Raw genomic sequence first — 16665 nt, forward strand, 5'->3', positions numbered from 1 at the left:
TGAGGGAAAGGCTTAAGGAAATCAGTAAGATATTTTGTCTTTAAGGGAAGCAGTTGCCATAGACTTTCTTGTCTAAAGGACTTTATCCAAAATCTACAAAGTACTCTTAAAATTCATTGATAAGAAAACAATTCAATTTAAAAAGTGGGTAAAAGATTTGAATCCAGTTGCTTCACAAAAGATATGTGGATGACTAATAAGTACATAAAAAGATACTCAGCATCATTTGTCATCAGGAAAATGCAAATTAAAACCATAATGAGATACTACTACTTAACTGTAAGAATGAATGAAATTGAAAAGACTGACCATATCAAGTACTGATGAGGAACTCTTGACATACTGCTGGTGGGAATGTAAAATGGTACAGCCACTTTGAAAAACAGGTGGGCAGTTTCTTATAAAGTTAAACATTTACCTACCTTATAATGCAACCATTCTACTTCTAGGTATGTATGCAAGAGAAATGAAAGCATGCACAGACTTGTGCATGAATGTTCATGGTAGCCTTAAGTGTAATAATAACCCAAACTGGAAAAAACCCAGATGTCCATCAGCAATTCCTTTTTAAACATTGCTTTCTGAGTGAGACATTTTCAAATCATACCAACTAGTCAGGTTTAGTACAGAAACAAGTCAGACTACCAGGATCTATTTAGGCCCAAATACTGGCTTGCTTTTTGGGTATGTCAGAATATCAGTAGTGTGAGTGAGTCTTCAATTCTTTTTGGCAATGAAATTGGTAATCCCTTTTTGTAAGAGTCTCTGGTGGGCTATTTTAATGTGAGATAGTGATGGATTCCTTAAATTGCAAGGTTTTGAAAGAGCACACCCTACTCCAACCACTAGCTCTGTTAAAGCATAATATTTAAACTAACATTAAAAACCTGAGAGGTGGGGAAGTTGTCATTGACTCTCCTTAAAGATGGCAGTCCAGATGCCCTTATGGCTAGAATTCTTCCTAAAGAGTCAAGATTTGGGGACTAGAAAAGAAATTGTTTCAAAGGAGGGTGGAGTGATCAACTCCTACCCCAGAAATAGCCAAGATTTCTGTGAAGTGTGTTGGTGAATTGAGACCTGCTTTAGAATCCATTTCTTGAGTTCCCAATACCTTCCTTAGATGCTTTAGCTTGGTACTATGGGTTATGGCATGAATGCCTAAAATTACTAGGAAAAGATAAAATTCTTGTCAAAGATAGTTTAGCCTAATTGAAGAGATGAAATTAGTACATGCAGGATTAAGATGGTGGTTTAATGTGACAGAAATAATACAGTGATATTCTGGCCTGGAATCTGTGCTCCTTGGCTCCTAACCCTGGACAAGTCATTATTGGGTCTCTTGGCTTCAACAATTTCAACTCTAAAATGCGAAGCCTGGATAATAGTGTATGATATGTCTGGTCCATTTGAGCACTCCCTTTCTGTGCTGTGAGTATGTCATGAGATCTGGGCAAAATCAGCGTGGCCAATCTGTTCTTATTGAAGCACAAAATTGTTGAGAAGAAATTCTGTCCCTTATTAGGTTGGGCAGATCATGGTATTCAGAGACTGTTAACACTCTGGAAGTCATTTTTGTGGGAACCATATTTAAAGCTATAGCAAAGCATGAATCTTATTTTGGTGGGACCAAGGACATTAACTTCTTTGGCCACTGTCTTTCAGTGACCCCTTTTTTGACTGTGTGGTCTTAGCTTGGTGCTGGGTTCATAATGGGTATCAAGAAAGACCTAAAGCCAAGAGTTAGAACATTTAGCATGTTGTCACACTACCTTTCTTCCTAGCATGTAGGATTAATCAATGCTACCAATCCCATTACTCCAAGGCCAAATTTGCCTGTTATTCCAGGTATTTCTTGAATTCCTACTTTTGCATTCCAGTCCCCTATAATGAAAAGGACATCTTTTTGGGGTGTTAGTTCTAGAAGGTCTTGTAGGTCTTCACTGAACTGTTCAGCTTTTTCAGCATTACTGGTCGGGGCATAGACTTGGGTTATCGTGATATTGAATGATTTGCCTTGGAAATGAACAGAGTTCATTCTGTCGTTTCTGAGATTGCATCCAAGTACTGCATTTCAGACTCTCTTGTTGACTATGATGGCTACTCCATTGCTTCCAAGGGATTCTTGCCCACAGTAGTAGATATAATGGTCATCTGAGTTAAATTCACCCATTTCAGTTCATCTTAGTTCCCTGATTCCTAGAATGTCGACGTTCACTCTTGCCATCTCCTGTTTGACCACTTCCAATTTGCCTTGATTCATGGACCTGACATTCCAGGTTCCTATGCAATATTGCTCTTTATAGCATTGGACCTTCTTTCTATCACCAGTCAGAGCCACAATTGGGTGTTGTTTTTGCTTTGGCTCCATCCCTTCATTCTTTGTGGAGTTATTTCTCCACTGATCTCCAGTAGCATATCGGGCACCTACCAACCCGGGGAGTTCCCCTTTCAGTATCCTGTCTTTTTGCCTTTTCATGCTGTTCATGGGGTTCTCAAGGCAAGAATACTGAAGTGGTTTGCCATTCCCTTTTCCAGTGGACTACATTCTGTCAAACCTCTTTACCATGACCCGTCTGTCTTGGGTGGCCCCACATGGCATGGCTTAGTTTCATTGAGTTAGACAAGTCTGTTGTCCGTGTGATCAGATTGGCTAGTTGTCTGTGATCGTGGTTTCAGTCTGTCTGCCCTCTGATCCCCTCTCTCAGTGCCTACCATCTTACTTGAGTTTCTCTTACCTTGGACGTGGGGTGTCTCTTCAGGGCTGCTCAGCAAAGCGCAGCTGCTGCTCCTTACCTCAGATATGGGGTAGCTCCTCTTGGCCACTGCCCCTGACCTTGGACGAGGGGTAGCTTCTCTTGGCCATGCTTCTGTGCTTGTATGCAGGTCAGGAAGCAACAGTTAGAACTGGACATGGAACAACAGGCTGGTTCCAAATAGGAAAAGGAGTACATCGAGGCTGTGCATTGTCACCCTGCTTATTTAACTTATTTGCAGAGTACATCATGAGAAACACTGGGCTGGAGGGAGCAAAAGCTGAAATCAAGATTGCTGGGAGAAATGTCAATAACCTCAGATATGCAGATGACACCACCCTTATGGTAGAAAGTGAAGAAGAACTAAAGAGCCTCTTGATGAAAGTGAAAGAGGAGAGTGAAAAAGTTGGCTTAAAGCTCAACATTCAGAAAACTAAGATCATGCCATCTGGTCCCATCACTTCATGGCAAAAACAGTGGCTGACTTTATTTTGGGGGGCTCCAAAATCACTGAAGATGGTGATTGCAGCCATGAAATTAAAAGATGTTTACTCCTTGGCAGGAAAGTTATGACCAACCTAGACAGCATATTGAAAAGCAGAGACATTACTTTGCCAACAAAGGTCCATCTAGTCAAGGCTATGGTTTTTCCATTGGTCATGTATGGATGTGAGAGTCGGACTATAAAGAAAGATGAGCTTTGAAGAATTGATGCTTTTGAACTGGTGTTGGAAAAGACCCTTGAGAGTCCCTTGGACTACAAGAAGATCCAGCCAGTCCCTCCAAAAGGAGACCAGTCCTCGGTGTTCATCAGAAGGACTGATGTTGAAGCTGAAACTCCAATACTTTGGCCACCTGATGCGAAGAGCTGACTCATTTGAAAAGACCCTGATGCTGGGAAAGATTGAGGGCAGGAGGAGAAGGGGATGACAGAGGATGAGATGGTTGGATGGCATCACCGACTTGATGGACATGGGTTTGCGTGAACTCCAGGAGTTGGTGACGGACAGGGAAGCCTGGCGTGCTGCAGTTCATGGGGTCCCAAAGAGTCGGATATGACTGAACAACTGAACTGAACTGAACCAATCCCATGATTGGAAAGGCATTTGCATTCCTTGCCTCTCTCTTTCCCTCCTTTCTGATACCTCAAGAGAGATGGTCCTGATCTGAGAATATCCCAACAATGCACAGCAGTGTTATTTGAGAGAAAAACATAAATAAGGAACTTATTCAGAGCTACAGGAACTAAATTGCATTTTCTTTGCTCCATCCTGAATGCCTCCTTTGTCTGGCTTCTGGAGTGCCCAGGTCTGAGTCACCTTTTTTGAAGAAGGTATGGCAGACTGCAGGTCCTACCTGGCAGCTTTGTGCGTGCTTACTTTGTAAGATGGATCTCAAACTTTTTGTTGTCTTTATAAAGAGTATGAAAGATGTGAAGGCTTTCTAGTTTGGGGTAGCATCAGTATATAATTTCTATTCTTGTTTCTATGTCCAGACTCCAGATCTTTCCCAACTCCCATTCTCTACTCTAGTTAGATGTTTCATGTTTGACAATGCCCCTGCAAGATTCATTTCTTTTCCCCAGTTTCTACTTTCTATCCCTGCTCTTCCACAGACCTCCCCCTGTAACTTCAGTATCTTATTTCCAATTGAAATTTAACTTTCCAAAACTACTTTGGGAAAAAGTTAGATCTAATTGTCAGACTTGATGCTTTCATATGGCCTGAGGGCCTAGGTAAGAAAATAAGCAGAAGACTGTGAAGACATAGTCCATCTCATCACCCATAATTTTAATGTCATATTATTAATAATTGGTTGGGTACCAACTGTTTTCCAAACACAAAGTTGGATAACACAAAAGGATTTATAGCAATCCTGCCTGGAGTAATTGAAGTCAAAAGCCTTTTGTTAATATGGGTAAGGTGTGTTAGGTCCGTGGTTCTTGGCGTAGATGGTGTAATTCCTTCATAAGACTTCGTACCGTACGAAGTAGACTTGGCAGTAACTATTTCCATGAAAGGAGATAATTGAGACTCAAGCAGTGAAGTGCCCAAGGCCATGCATGTAATAAATGATGAGAATGACCTTGATGCCAAGTCCAGTATGCCTTCTGTTACCCAGATGCATTTCTGTGTGTTTGTTGTTCATGGAACTATTCTATTTTTCCCATAAGCTGCTTTCATTAGATTAAAAAAATTACCACTTTGCTGGTAGTGGATATTATAAGATAATAGCAAAAATTAGAGGGACTTCTAATATGCTCCTCTCCTACCTGAAAAAAAGTTTTCAGCAGGAAAGAAGGGAGTTTCCTTATGGTTCTGCAGCTTCAGGGGTTATGGCTTGCACATCACCACTGACCCTTACGCTTGAGTGTTCCCTCCGGAGATCCTAGGTGACAAGGCCCAGCAACTGGGTAGAGGTCATTCTCATGTCGCACTTTACTCCAGCTCTACCCGCACTAATAATAAGAAACCATAGATGCTCATGTCCCTAATTCATTTCCTTTGGAGATTGGAGGTTTTGTTCACATACACCACAGAAGTCTTTAGGGAACCCATTTGAGTTTTCTTCATCTTGACTTAAATCCAACTCTTCTTGTTTCCTTCTCCATCAACAAACCCCCCTGCCCCAACTTTCTGTCAAGGGGTGATGGACAATAGATGGTAGCAACAGTTTCCATGGTAACAGCATCAGAGTTATCTCCTTGGAAACCTGCATAAAGACCTTCCATCTTCAGACCAGCTCAGTGCAACTTGGAAGGCCTTTGTTCCCTTGAATGTGTCAGCATGGGGGAGCAAGCTCTCCCGGGCCTTGGCCACTGCAGTTTCCTTTGGCTCCTGATGCCCATGGCACTTTGGGTATAGAGTTGGATTCAGGCAGAGGTGGGGGTTGGGGGGACCTGGAGTGCTTTTCTCAGCCTAATCCATGGCCAGAATGCATTGTCTATGGTCCAGCACCAGATACCCAGCAGACTTTACCAATAGACCTCTCCTTTTTAAAAGGCCAGATGACTCAACCAAAGCTCCCACAGTGACCAGCAATGGATCAGAACAAAGCAGTACTGCATCTGAACACAGATGAGCTGGATATTTTGGCATGGTCCTGAAGAGAATACTGAAATAGGGCACCGTGGGATAGCTTGTATGAGTCCCTTTCCTTGTGGTGTCCTGCAAATGCAGCAATTTTGTTACTTAAATGAAAGCAGAATGGTTTCCAGCAGCTAAGAGGATTAATTCTCTTGTCATCATCCACACCAAGTAACAATCACAAACATTTCTATTGTGCCTTATATTTTGTGATCATTTTTACATCCAGGAGCTCAATTAATAATTTATTCAGTTGTTTGACACATGTTAATTTTAAACCTACTATGTGCCACGTACTGTGTTGGAGCACAGTAGTGAGAAAAAATCAACACAGTTTCTGCCCTAATAGAAACTGGAATCAAGACCTAATCAGATAATTACACATATGCATGAGCATTCATCTAAAATCTGCTAAAGGACAGGGTCTATGGTATGATTAGCCCTTGGAAACACTTCCCTGAACAAGTGATGGTTATGCTGACAGCTGGTCAACAGGGGCTTTTGCATAGAGAACGTGAAGACTTGGAGGGCAATTTTACTTACTAACTTGTACTTATGAGTTAGCTTTTCTTATGTCCTTATCTTGTTCTTCCAGATACAACATGATTTTCCGTTCATGTGTTCTCATGTCTTGGTGTCCCTTATTGGTGTGCTATTCAATTCAATAGCCACTGGACACATGTGAGAATTTAAGTTTAAAGTAACATTCAGTTCCTCAGTTGTACTAGCCATATTCCAAGTGCTTGATAGTCACATGTGACTGGCATCTAGGGTAGAAAGAACAGATTAAAAAAAAAATTCCATTATTCTGGAAAGTTCTAATGGACTGTTCTATAGCACCTAGTTGGCCCAAATAAATATGTATTGATTGAGCTCTCAAGTGAACAAAGCTGTTTCTCATGGATGAAGCTGAGGGCAGTTACTGATGCGGGAACAACTGCTATTTTGCCCTGTTACCTTTATGAACTACCAGAGAAAAATTAAACACACATAACTAACCACTTTGCATTCATAGAAAACAAAAATTAACAATGAATCTGTAACATTCTGGTCAATAAGATAAGTAAAAGTTTAGGTGTTTCCATAATCTTTGATCCCCCTACTTCTCTCTTGACTCTTAAAATGCTAAAATTGGAGGAAATGTCACCACTTTTGTGGATATAATCTTGTGAGACCGTTGCAGTTTTCCCACCAGAACTGACTAATCTCGTGAACTTTTTTCTTTTGATTATCTGTCGATTTTAATTTTCCAAGCCACTTCAAAAAGTTTTTGCTGACACAATTTGGTTGAAAATTTATCTTTTTAAATTCATGAATCCCAAAAATAAGAAGCAGACATGTGCTGTACCAAGGAAATGATAATTCCTATCTTGAGAGATAATACTGACTCCTCTAGAGGCTCCTGAGTGATTAAAGAGGAAAGAAGGGATAGGATTTGGGCAAGTTGACTAAACCAAGTTAGTGAAATGAAAGTCGCTCAGTCATGTCTGACTCTTTACAACCCCATGGACTAAACAGTGCATGGAATTCTCCAGGCCAGAATACTGGAGTGGGTAGCTGTTCCCTTCTCCAGGGGATCTTCCCAACCCAGGGATCAAACTCAGGTCTCCCACATTGCAGGCAGATTCTTTACCAGCTGAGTCATCAGGGAAGTCCAAACCAAGTTAGGACCTGTTTATTTTTCTAATAAAATAGATGAGATGTTTTGTGTCATTGACACTAGTTTTTTTTATTGTTGTTGTTTTTAAAGTCAGGATCTCATAGGACTGAGATTTCTGGAGCCCAGGAACAGCTCAGGAGGGTGCCACTGGTTGGGAATTACATGTGCCATCCTGTGTAGGAATGGGCGAACATGAAAGCTGCCATCACCCCATGTGCCTGACCCCCTGCACACACCGTGCCAACCCTAACAAGTGTTTCTGATTTTCACTTGAAAATAATCTGAACGTGTTTAGGCTGATAGATCATCCTCTCATTAAGATTTCATAAGCCTTCTGGTAGTATAGAAAAATTTCCTAGGCCTTCTTGCTAGTGCCTATGTTTGGATCCAGAAAAGGAAGTGTGCAGCTTGTTAATAATGAGAGTCGCAGGTGAAAATTAAAGCTGAGGTAACTTGGAACCCCAGCAAAGGCCGAGGAATTTGAGATGGGCTCTAGGGAAAGTGAGCATGTATGAGTAGGGAATAATGTTCAGAACTGAGAATGCCTCCGGGGCACAGCCATGGGACTGGCAGACAATGAGGAGCACGGGAAAGCTGGACTTGGGAGGCAAGATTGGCAAGCTGGCGCCACTGCCGTCTTGCTGACTGACTAATAATAGGCAAACATGTTGGTCATTTTACAGTGAGGAACATGAGGCCTCGAGAATCTACACGGATGCATTTTCTGCAGTGGCTGGTGTGTCGTGAGAGGCTGGTATTGGTGAGTGGTTACAAAGGAGAAAGGATGTGAGGATAATATGTGCTAAATTCTAAGCTACTGAGCAGCAGCAGCAGAGGGACTGTATGGTATAGCACTGTTTATAGGATTCCACAGATTACAACTGTTGCTGCTGCTGCTGCTAAGTCGCTTCAGTCGTGTCTGACTCTGTGCGACCCCATAGACGACAGCCCACCAGGCTCCGCCGTCCCTGGGATTCTCCAGGCAAGAACACTGGAGTGGGTTGCCATTTCCTTCTCCAGTGCATGCAAGTGAAAAGTGAAAGTGAAGTTGCTCGTCTTGTCCTACTCCTAGCGACCCCATGGACTATAGCCTACCAGGCTCCTCCATCCATGGGATTTTCCAGGCAAGAGTACTGGAGTGGGGTGCCATTGCCTTCTCCAGATTACAACTGTAGAACACTGTAAATCAGGAACAGGGCTGGGCTTTTTACCAATACAACCTGTGGAGCAGGCGATGTTGTCCTCTTTTTGCAGGTAGAGAGCCTGAGGCTTAGGTGGCTTGAGTGACCCCCCTGGCCTCACACAAGTGGTGGATGCCCGATGTGGTGGGATTTGGATCCAGATCTTTCTTTTGCCACTGTTCCTGCTTCCTCTCCAGAGAGGCTCTTTGCGGTTCATTTTGGTTCAGACTTTCTATGGTGCTGTCAAAATGCTTTTCTTCAAAAGGCCCTTTGGAAAGCTGTTAGAGCTCCAGGAATAGTACAGATTGAGGATACTCATCAGTTGAACACATTTACATCTCCCTTGGGGCCATGGAATCTGGAGGGTTAATTAGCATCCAAGAGGCTGTTCTAAAGTACTGGGAAGGACTCAAGATGACCTTGAAGAGCATTTTATTTTGAGGTGGCTCCCAGAATTTGTATTATAGGTTGGTCAGTTTTCCCCTCCTCTCTGGCAGCTTTTATTTATGATGGCTCTTTCTCCAGAAGCCGGGATCTACATCTTCTCTCTGCTTGTCTGTTCCAGCCGGCCCCGGCCAGATTGAAGTGCACAGCCTAGACCCTTCCCCAAATAGCTCTTTCTTCTCCCTCCACTTCTTTTACCATTTCTTGCTGAGAGACCTGGCTAGCTGGCCCAGGAGAGGGATTTCAGTGTGAGTTATTTGCTGATGGAGATTTTTTTTTTTTTTTTTAATAGAATAGGCTGTGAATTTCTCTGAGCTGTCTACATTCTCTCATTTCCTCTTTCATGACCTTCCAGTGCTATGTGTAAGGTGCTGATCAGGACAGGAGTCCCACAGTGAAAGCTGTAATCCGTGGCTGTGGCGTGAACAACAGTGAAGGACAGGGAAACCTGGTGCTCTGCAGTCCATGGTGTCGCAAAGAGTCGAACACAACTCAGCAGCTGAACAGCAATAGGTGACCAAGTTCAGATGGGTGAATCCCTTGGAGTATGACATCTGTAGTATGGTAAACTCATGCCATGAATGCAGTCTTATGCACAGGAGAAACACTGAGAAACAAACAATGGAAGTGATTGTTTTCTGTGTGAGCAAGCCAGCCCAGGCTTTATGGGTGGGAATATAGTTGATAACAACTCAGTAAATTGGAGAGATAAGGAGACAGAGGACAAGTTAGCATCAACTGTATACTGAGTCCAGCCCGTGAGTCAGAGTACCTGAGTGAGTGGTTCTGCTCTACCATCATCTTATGTATCAGTAAACATTTCTGGAGCTGTTTTCCTTACTTTGGCTTCGGGACTGAATTTAATCTTCTAATGGATTTTACTCTCTTTCCGAAAGGTCTTTATTGTATTCTAACTCTTTGTGAGTGCTTGGGACTTTCAGCTATTGGTCAAAGCCTGCACCTGTGTGGACAGTGTTTAATTCACCGCTCCCTTTCAGGCCTGCCTATGTGAATGAGTTGTCTTTGAATGCTGGCATCATTCATCTAACTCTACTAGGTTTGCTCCTCCACTTCTTTGCTTCCCTTCCTCCTCTCTCAGAGACACTCATACATGTGGGTGTGTACACACAAATGCGTGCTTGTTATATGGACAGCGTCTTTTGTCCCTCAAGAGTAGAGTGGTTGATGAAGCAAAAGTCATTTATCATTGAGTTTTACCGTCTCTCATACATTCGGTGTGAGTCAGGAATTTTGATTGTTTTACCCTGTCAATCAGAGCCAGATACCTAGACCTGCTTGTGAATGTGCCCCCTTATTTAGGAAGTAGCCCCCTTATTTAGATCATTTAAGATGATCTCTTAATGAATCCAGGGCCTTCTATCATGTAAACACTTTGGGGGCTTCCCAGATAGCTTAGTGGGTGGAGAATCCACCTGTAATGCTTGAGACACAGGAAATGTGGGTTGATCTGGGTCAGGAAGATCCCCTGGAGGAGGAAATGGTGACCTACTCCAGGATTCTTGCCTGAATAAATCTTACGGATAGAGGAGCCTGGTGGGCTACAGTCCAAAGGGTCGCAGAGAGTCAGACACGATTGAGTAACTAAACACACACAGAAGAAGCACCTCCCACTTACAGGATGCTGTCTTCTCAATCCAAATTATTCCTAGGGGAAGCTGATTTTTGTACAAGTCTTTCCCAAGGGTTGGTCAGAAAGCTTGGGTGTTAGAGGCGAAAGGGCCACCCTGGAAGGGAGATAGATGCACAGAAAGCGCAAATGGGGCATCCACGGTAATGTAAACTTAGCTTGTTACAGAGCCACCCACATTCAGATCTTGAATCCATGTCAAATGCTGCAGAACCTTCTGGTTGGAAAGGAATAGAAAGGGAGGTCTGGCTGGAACTTGCCAAAAATCAGGGAGTTAACACTTTGGGAGGACAGTGGAAGTCCCCGGGTTTCTCTGTTCACATCTGTATGTGATTTTTCTAATTGCTGCCAGAGGTCATGTAAGCAGTAGGAAATCCAGGTTTCAATCTGGTACATACATATGAATTGTGAAAGGCAGTATCATCCGTAGTGATAGTGGGCAGGGGCAGCGGGAGCGGGAGGCAGCCACTGGCTGCATGGTTAGGTCTTGAGGTTAGATTGCCGTCTCAGTGCTGCGGACCACCTTGATTGTTAACGCATGGTTGCTGAGTCTGAAGAGACATGCATCTTTTAGCTTTTCTTTGCTGGCCATAGACATTTCTCTTATCAGATTTCAGGGAGGACATTTCTCCCTTTAAGCAACTCCATGAATCAGAGGTACCAGATTTATTGCCTTGTTTTGGTTATTTAAAAAATTGGCCATGAGCTGTCCCCTGGCTAAATTCCAAGGTTTATTTCTAACCACTCCTCCGCGCTCATTTCCTTCAAATGCACCAGGCTGTTTGCATCTTGTGAACACTTCTTTGATACCTGGAGACCTCAGCTCCTGTTCTTGTTCTCTCCCTGCCCTCATACGCCACTCCCACCTTACCTCCCTGGCCAGCCCCTGGTCACCCTTCCATTTACTTCACAGTGTTTATAACGCTGAGTCTGAATTACTTTAGATATCTGTCTTTTACTCACTTCTTGTGAGCCCCGTGATATCAGGAACCACATCCTAATAACTTTTCTATGACCTGAGTATAGAACAGCCTCTCTTACCCTTGTATCTCCCAGTAGGACCGTGAGTGAGATGTAGGGGTGGTGACGGTGGAGGGGTGGGTGGAGAGCATTGATTAAAAGAACAACAGCCCATATGGGTAGGAGGTGCAGATCTAGCTCCCACCACCCATCTTGTCTGTAGTCTTTTCCTCTCCCTTGAATCTCCTACTTCCCTCGTTCTCATCCCCTACCTTGGTGGATGCATAAGTGGTCTTTTGTAGTTGCGTGTTATCTTATATGGGCTTCCCTGGTGGCTCAGACGGAAAAGTGTCTGCCTGCAATACAGGAGACCTGGGTTCGATCCCTGGGTGGGGAAGAGCCCCTGGAGAAGGCAATGGCAACCCACTCCAGTACTCTTGCCTGGAAAATCCCATGGAGGGAGGAGCCTGGTAGTCTGCAGTCCATGGGGTCGTAAAGAGTCAGACACGTTATCTTATATCCATGGCTTGACCTTTAGCTCTAGATACTTGTGTCTCCCCGTTGGTCAAGCCCTTAAGGTCTCCAGTGGAAATCTTCTGACACCAGTGCCTATCTCACCTGTTGCAAGATTGGGTGATGTTCTGGCAAGTACTGGCTGTCATTCTATGCCGCTGGTATTTAAGTTGCTTCCTACATGTGAGTTTTTGGGAATGGCACAGCACCCATAAACAAGACTACCATTAGGGAAGTAAATGGGTCTTCTTAGGATTTCATTAAATACTAAGTTTTAAGTGCTTGTAGATGCCTAGGGGATTTGCCGTAGGATGTAGAACTACAAAGGAGTAGCTCTGGGGCAGGCAGGGAGTGCTGTGTGGCTTCACAGTGGCGTGTGCAGGGTGGCGTTTGTTTGAATCCTCAGGACCCTTTCCCTCCACCTGTAAGCACTGTGGTTTCTGTACTCGCTGTTGCTCAGGTGTCATCATCCTACCACTGCTCAGGAAGAGTAGGAAGACAGCATGTAACCCTGGTACGGTTCACTGGTTGTGATTCTCCTCTGGGACAGAGCTCACGTGTCTGCTCACAGTGGTCTCTCTGGGACCACCCCACTGTGCGCTCATCCTTCTGAGTGAGGTTGCTTTGGGGTGACTGACTTTGGCAACATTTTCAATCTTTTAAAAGACTGTCCCTTGTCCAGAAAGGCATTCCTCGGATATATCTGGAGTTGTGAATCAGGCTGTTAATTATAAACACTGGAAAGAATGTGCTGCTTGCTTTCTATATGCACAGCAGGCCATTTCTAACACTACCGATACAGTCTTTTACATTTGTACAGTCAGAGGATGGTACTAGTGTCTGCTTTTCTTTTCATGAATTTTTTATTTTTGTGATTGCTTCTGAAAATATTCTGCTCAAATTTTGTATAATAGTTTCACCTTGCCATTCTTTGTGTCCAGTCTCATATAGTTCCATCATTCAACATGATTCAACATTCAACATGATTGTGACTTGGTTCTTATATTTTCTTATGGATTTTGACTGCCTGTGAGATTTGTTTTTCTTAGCTAGCTGCTAAAAAATCATTAAAATTTCCTCTCTATTAAGTTCACAGTGTATAATCATACAAAGTCAAAAATCATTGAAAGGTTTTAAATGTTTTTAAAAGCATTGAAACATTGACATGTTTATGTCATAGGGTTGCAAGTCTTAATTTAAGAAAAGCTAAATTTCTTAAATGTGGCTTGTGCAAAGTAGAGTGGATTCGTTTCAGAAGGAAACTTAGCAGTTGTATTTATTCCCCATGTGTTTGTAATTTAAGAAAGCTGCACTCTGCACTTGTGTTTTTCTCCAAAGCAACTTTGCTGCTGCTGTTGTTCAGTCACCAAGTCATGTCTGACTCTTGGCAACCCCTTGGATTCAGCACATCAGGCCTCCCTGTCCCTCACTATCTCCCAGAGTTTGCCCAAAGAAACCAAGACACCCTTAAAACGCTACTTTACCTGATAGCTTGCCTATTCCACTCGCACTGTTTGTCTTTCGTTGTCTCTGAGAATCCCTTTTAGTTTCTCCCCCTTGGAGAATGTAGTGATGTTATTTCTATGGAAACAGTGATGTCATGAGTATGAATGGGGCTTAGTGACCACCAAGAGTACCATATATCAAGTTCAGTGATAGACCCCAGCTTTACCTATGAAGTTGCTAATGGGGCTCTGTTGTCAGCATTTTGAAATATATATGGCTAGCGATTCTGGACAGCCCATATGGAGTGTGTGTTTGTGAAGCTATGTGTATGTGACTGTGAAATAAATCCTGCTTCACAGTTTGACTGTAGATCATCTGGATTCCCAAGTCTATAGGGTGGGAACTTGTAACCTGTGAAATCAAGTTCCCAGCGGCTATGGAAGAAATGAAGGAGAAATATGTCTGCAGGGTTTGGTATCCAGATACATAAGAATCACAGTGTCAGCATTAATACAAATCAGAGCTTTGTAATAATACATGCAATAAATAGGCATTGATATACAGTAGATATATAGTTTAGTTTAACTTGAATGCATTTAAGTGTTCTTTAAATGTAAATGACTTAATGAATAATATATACAAGTTGTGACTAATGATCGGAGCCAGAGTCTTACTAAGCAGCATACCATAATGTACTTCCAAAGAGTGTGCCCTCTTCAAAGAGTTGGTCTGGAAAGGCTAAATTCTTACTTTAGTGAAAACTGCTGCTTTGTTTTTGTCTTTGCTCTTTTAGAACTGCATCCAGATCTTGCAGCTCAATCTGTTGACAATTATCAGGATATATGACATTTGATTTTTGTCATCGTCCAAATCGTTTGAAACCAAGTTTAATGATTGTCTATCTTGATAACTCAATTTAAGGCTATTCCAGTTAAAAATGAAGTATTGTTACAAAGTAATGAGACTGATTATGATGTAGTTCATATTATTGGTTCTAAAATAACTTCTCAAGGGATGATTTCATCAAACTTTCAGGCAGTAATTATTCGAATGTATTATGTTCCCAAGATGACTGCTTTGAGGGTTAACATATAAGTTCAGGTATACGTGACAGAAATAAGTCTCTCTGATAAACACTGCCTTAATCCTTTTGGGCTGCTGTAACAGATACCATAGAACTTGGTGGCTTTCAAACTACAGCAACTGACTTCTGAAGTGTTAGAGGCTGGGAGTTCAGGGTCAGGCACGAAACGGCTGCATCCTGGTGAGGGCCTCTGCCAGGCTGCACACGGCCCTTTTCCCCTGTACCTTCACATGACGGAGAGGAGACAGAGCTCTCTGCGGTCTTTATTTTAAGGGCAATTCATGAGGGCTCCACTCCTGTGACCTAATCACCACTCAAAGGCCTCACCTTCTTGTACCCTCACATCAGGGATTAGGATTTCAATGTAGGAATTTAGTTCGGGGTGAGGGGGTGGGGGGACAAACATTCATTTAGCCCATAACACATAATAAATCTCATTTAGTACTGGAGAATGAGATTTTCCATATAAGTACAATTTAAGCTTCTCTCTCTAAGGTTTAGTTCTATCTTTCAAAACTGATAATTATTTTATTGAAATATTTCATAATCTCTCATGCCCTCTTTCTTGAACTTTACAGAATGAAACATCACTCTTTTTTTTTCATGGCTCAAAAACATTATTTTGAATTCTGTTCGTAATATTAAACCAAAATAAAGCAGTGCTGCCTTAAGAGGTCATTGACAGAGCACGCTGCTGCTGCTGCTAAGTCGCTTCAGTCGTGTCTGACTCTGCGACCCCATAGACGGCAGCCCACCAGGCTCCCCCGTCCCTGGGATTCTCCAGGCAAGAACACTGGAGTGGGTTGCCATTTCCTTCTCCAATGCATGCAAGTGAAAAGTGAAAGTGAAGTCGCTCAGTCATGTCTGACTGTTCGTGACCCCATGGACTGTAGCCTACCAGGCTCCTCCATCCATGGGATTTTCCAGGCAAGAGTACTGGAGTGGGTTGCCATTGCCTTCTACGTGACAGAGCATAGTAGTAATTAATTCCCATGTTATATGACACAGGTTGCTCCATTTTTTGTTGTTTGTGTATTTTTAGTTTTCTCTACTTTCCATCTTTTTTTTCTGTTTTATTCCTTGTTTTTAGGTTTACTGGCATTTGGTTTTTGCAGCTGTCAGTGTGCCTGACTCTGTTAGACTGAGTTTGCTGTGCTTAGTCGCTTACCTGTGTCCCACTCTTTGCAACCCCATGGACTATAGCCCCCCAGGCTCCTCTGTCCATGGAGATTCTCCAGGCAAGAATACTGGAGTGGGTTGACATGCCCTCCTTCAGGGGATCTTCCCAACCTAGGGATCAAACCCAGGTGTCCTGGATTGCAGGCAGATGTTTTACCGTCTGAGCCACCAGGGAAGCCCAAGAATACTGGACTGGGTAGTTCTTCAGGGGAACTTCCTGACCCAGGAATCAAACTGGGGTCTCTTGCACTGCAGGTGGATTCTTTACTATCTGAGCTACCAGGGAAGCCTGTTAGGCTGAATCAGTTCAATTCAGTTCAGTTCAGTCACTCAGTCGTGTCCGACTCTTTGTGACCCCATGAATCGCAGCACGCCAGGCCTCCCTGTCCATCACCAACTCCTGGAGTTCACTCAAACACACGTCCATTGAGTTGGTGATGCCATCTGGCCATCTCATCCTCTGTCGTCCCCTTCTCCTCCTGCCCCCAATCCCTCCCAGCATCAGAGTCTTTTCCAATGAGTCAACTCTTTGCATGAGGTGGCCAAAGTACTGGAGTTTCAGCTTTAACATCAGTCCTTCCAAAGAACACCCAAGACTGATCTCCTTTAGAATGGACTGGTTGGATCTCCTTGCAGTCCAAGGGACTCTCAAGAGTCTTCTCCAACACCACAGTTCAAAAGCATCAATTCTTCAGTGCTCAGCTTTCTTCA

General features: G+C 43.1%; 1 protein-coding gene across 6 annotated transcripts in view; it reads left to right on the forward strand.

The window, feature by feature from the left end:
- Positions 1 to 16665, forward strand: part of LOC102266917 (uncharacterized protein C1orf226 homolog) — a 359994-nt gene that overhangs the window by 200491 nt on the left and 142838 nt on the right. For 2 of the 6 annotated variants that reach the window (XM_070366596.1, XM_070366593.1), the window contains exon 3: positions 8183 to 8259. The exons of the other annotated variants lie outside the window; for them this stretch is intronic. In XM_070366596.1, the coding sequence (XP_070222697.1) occupies positions 8191 to 8259 (69 nt within the window). In that variant the 5' untranslated portion in view covers positions 8183 to 8190. The remainder of the gene's footprint in view (positions 1 to 8182; positions 8260 to 16665) is intronic. 6 annotated transcript variants of the gene reach the window in all.

This window comes from Bos mutus, chromosome 3 (genome assembly GCF_027580195.1).
Source record: "Bos mutus isolate GX-2022 chromosome 3, NWIPB_WYAK_1.1, whole genome shotgun sequence".
Lineage (NCBI taxonomy): Eukaryota > Metazoa > Chordata > Mammalia > Artiodactyla > Bovidae > Bos > Bos mutus.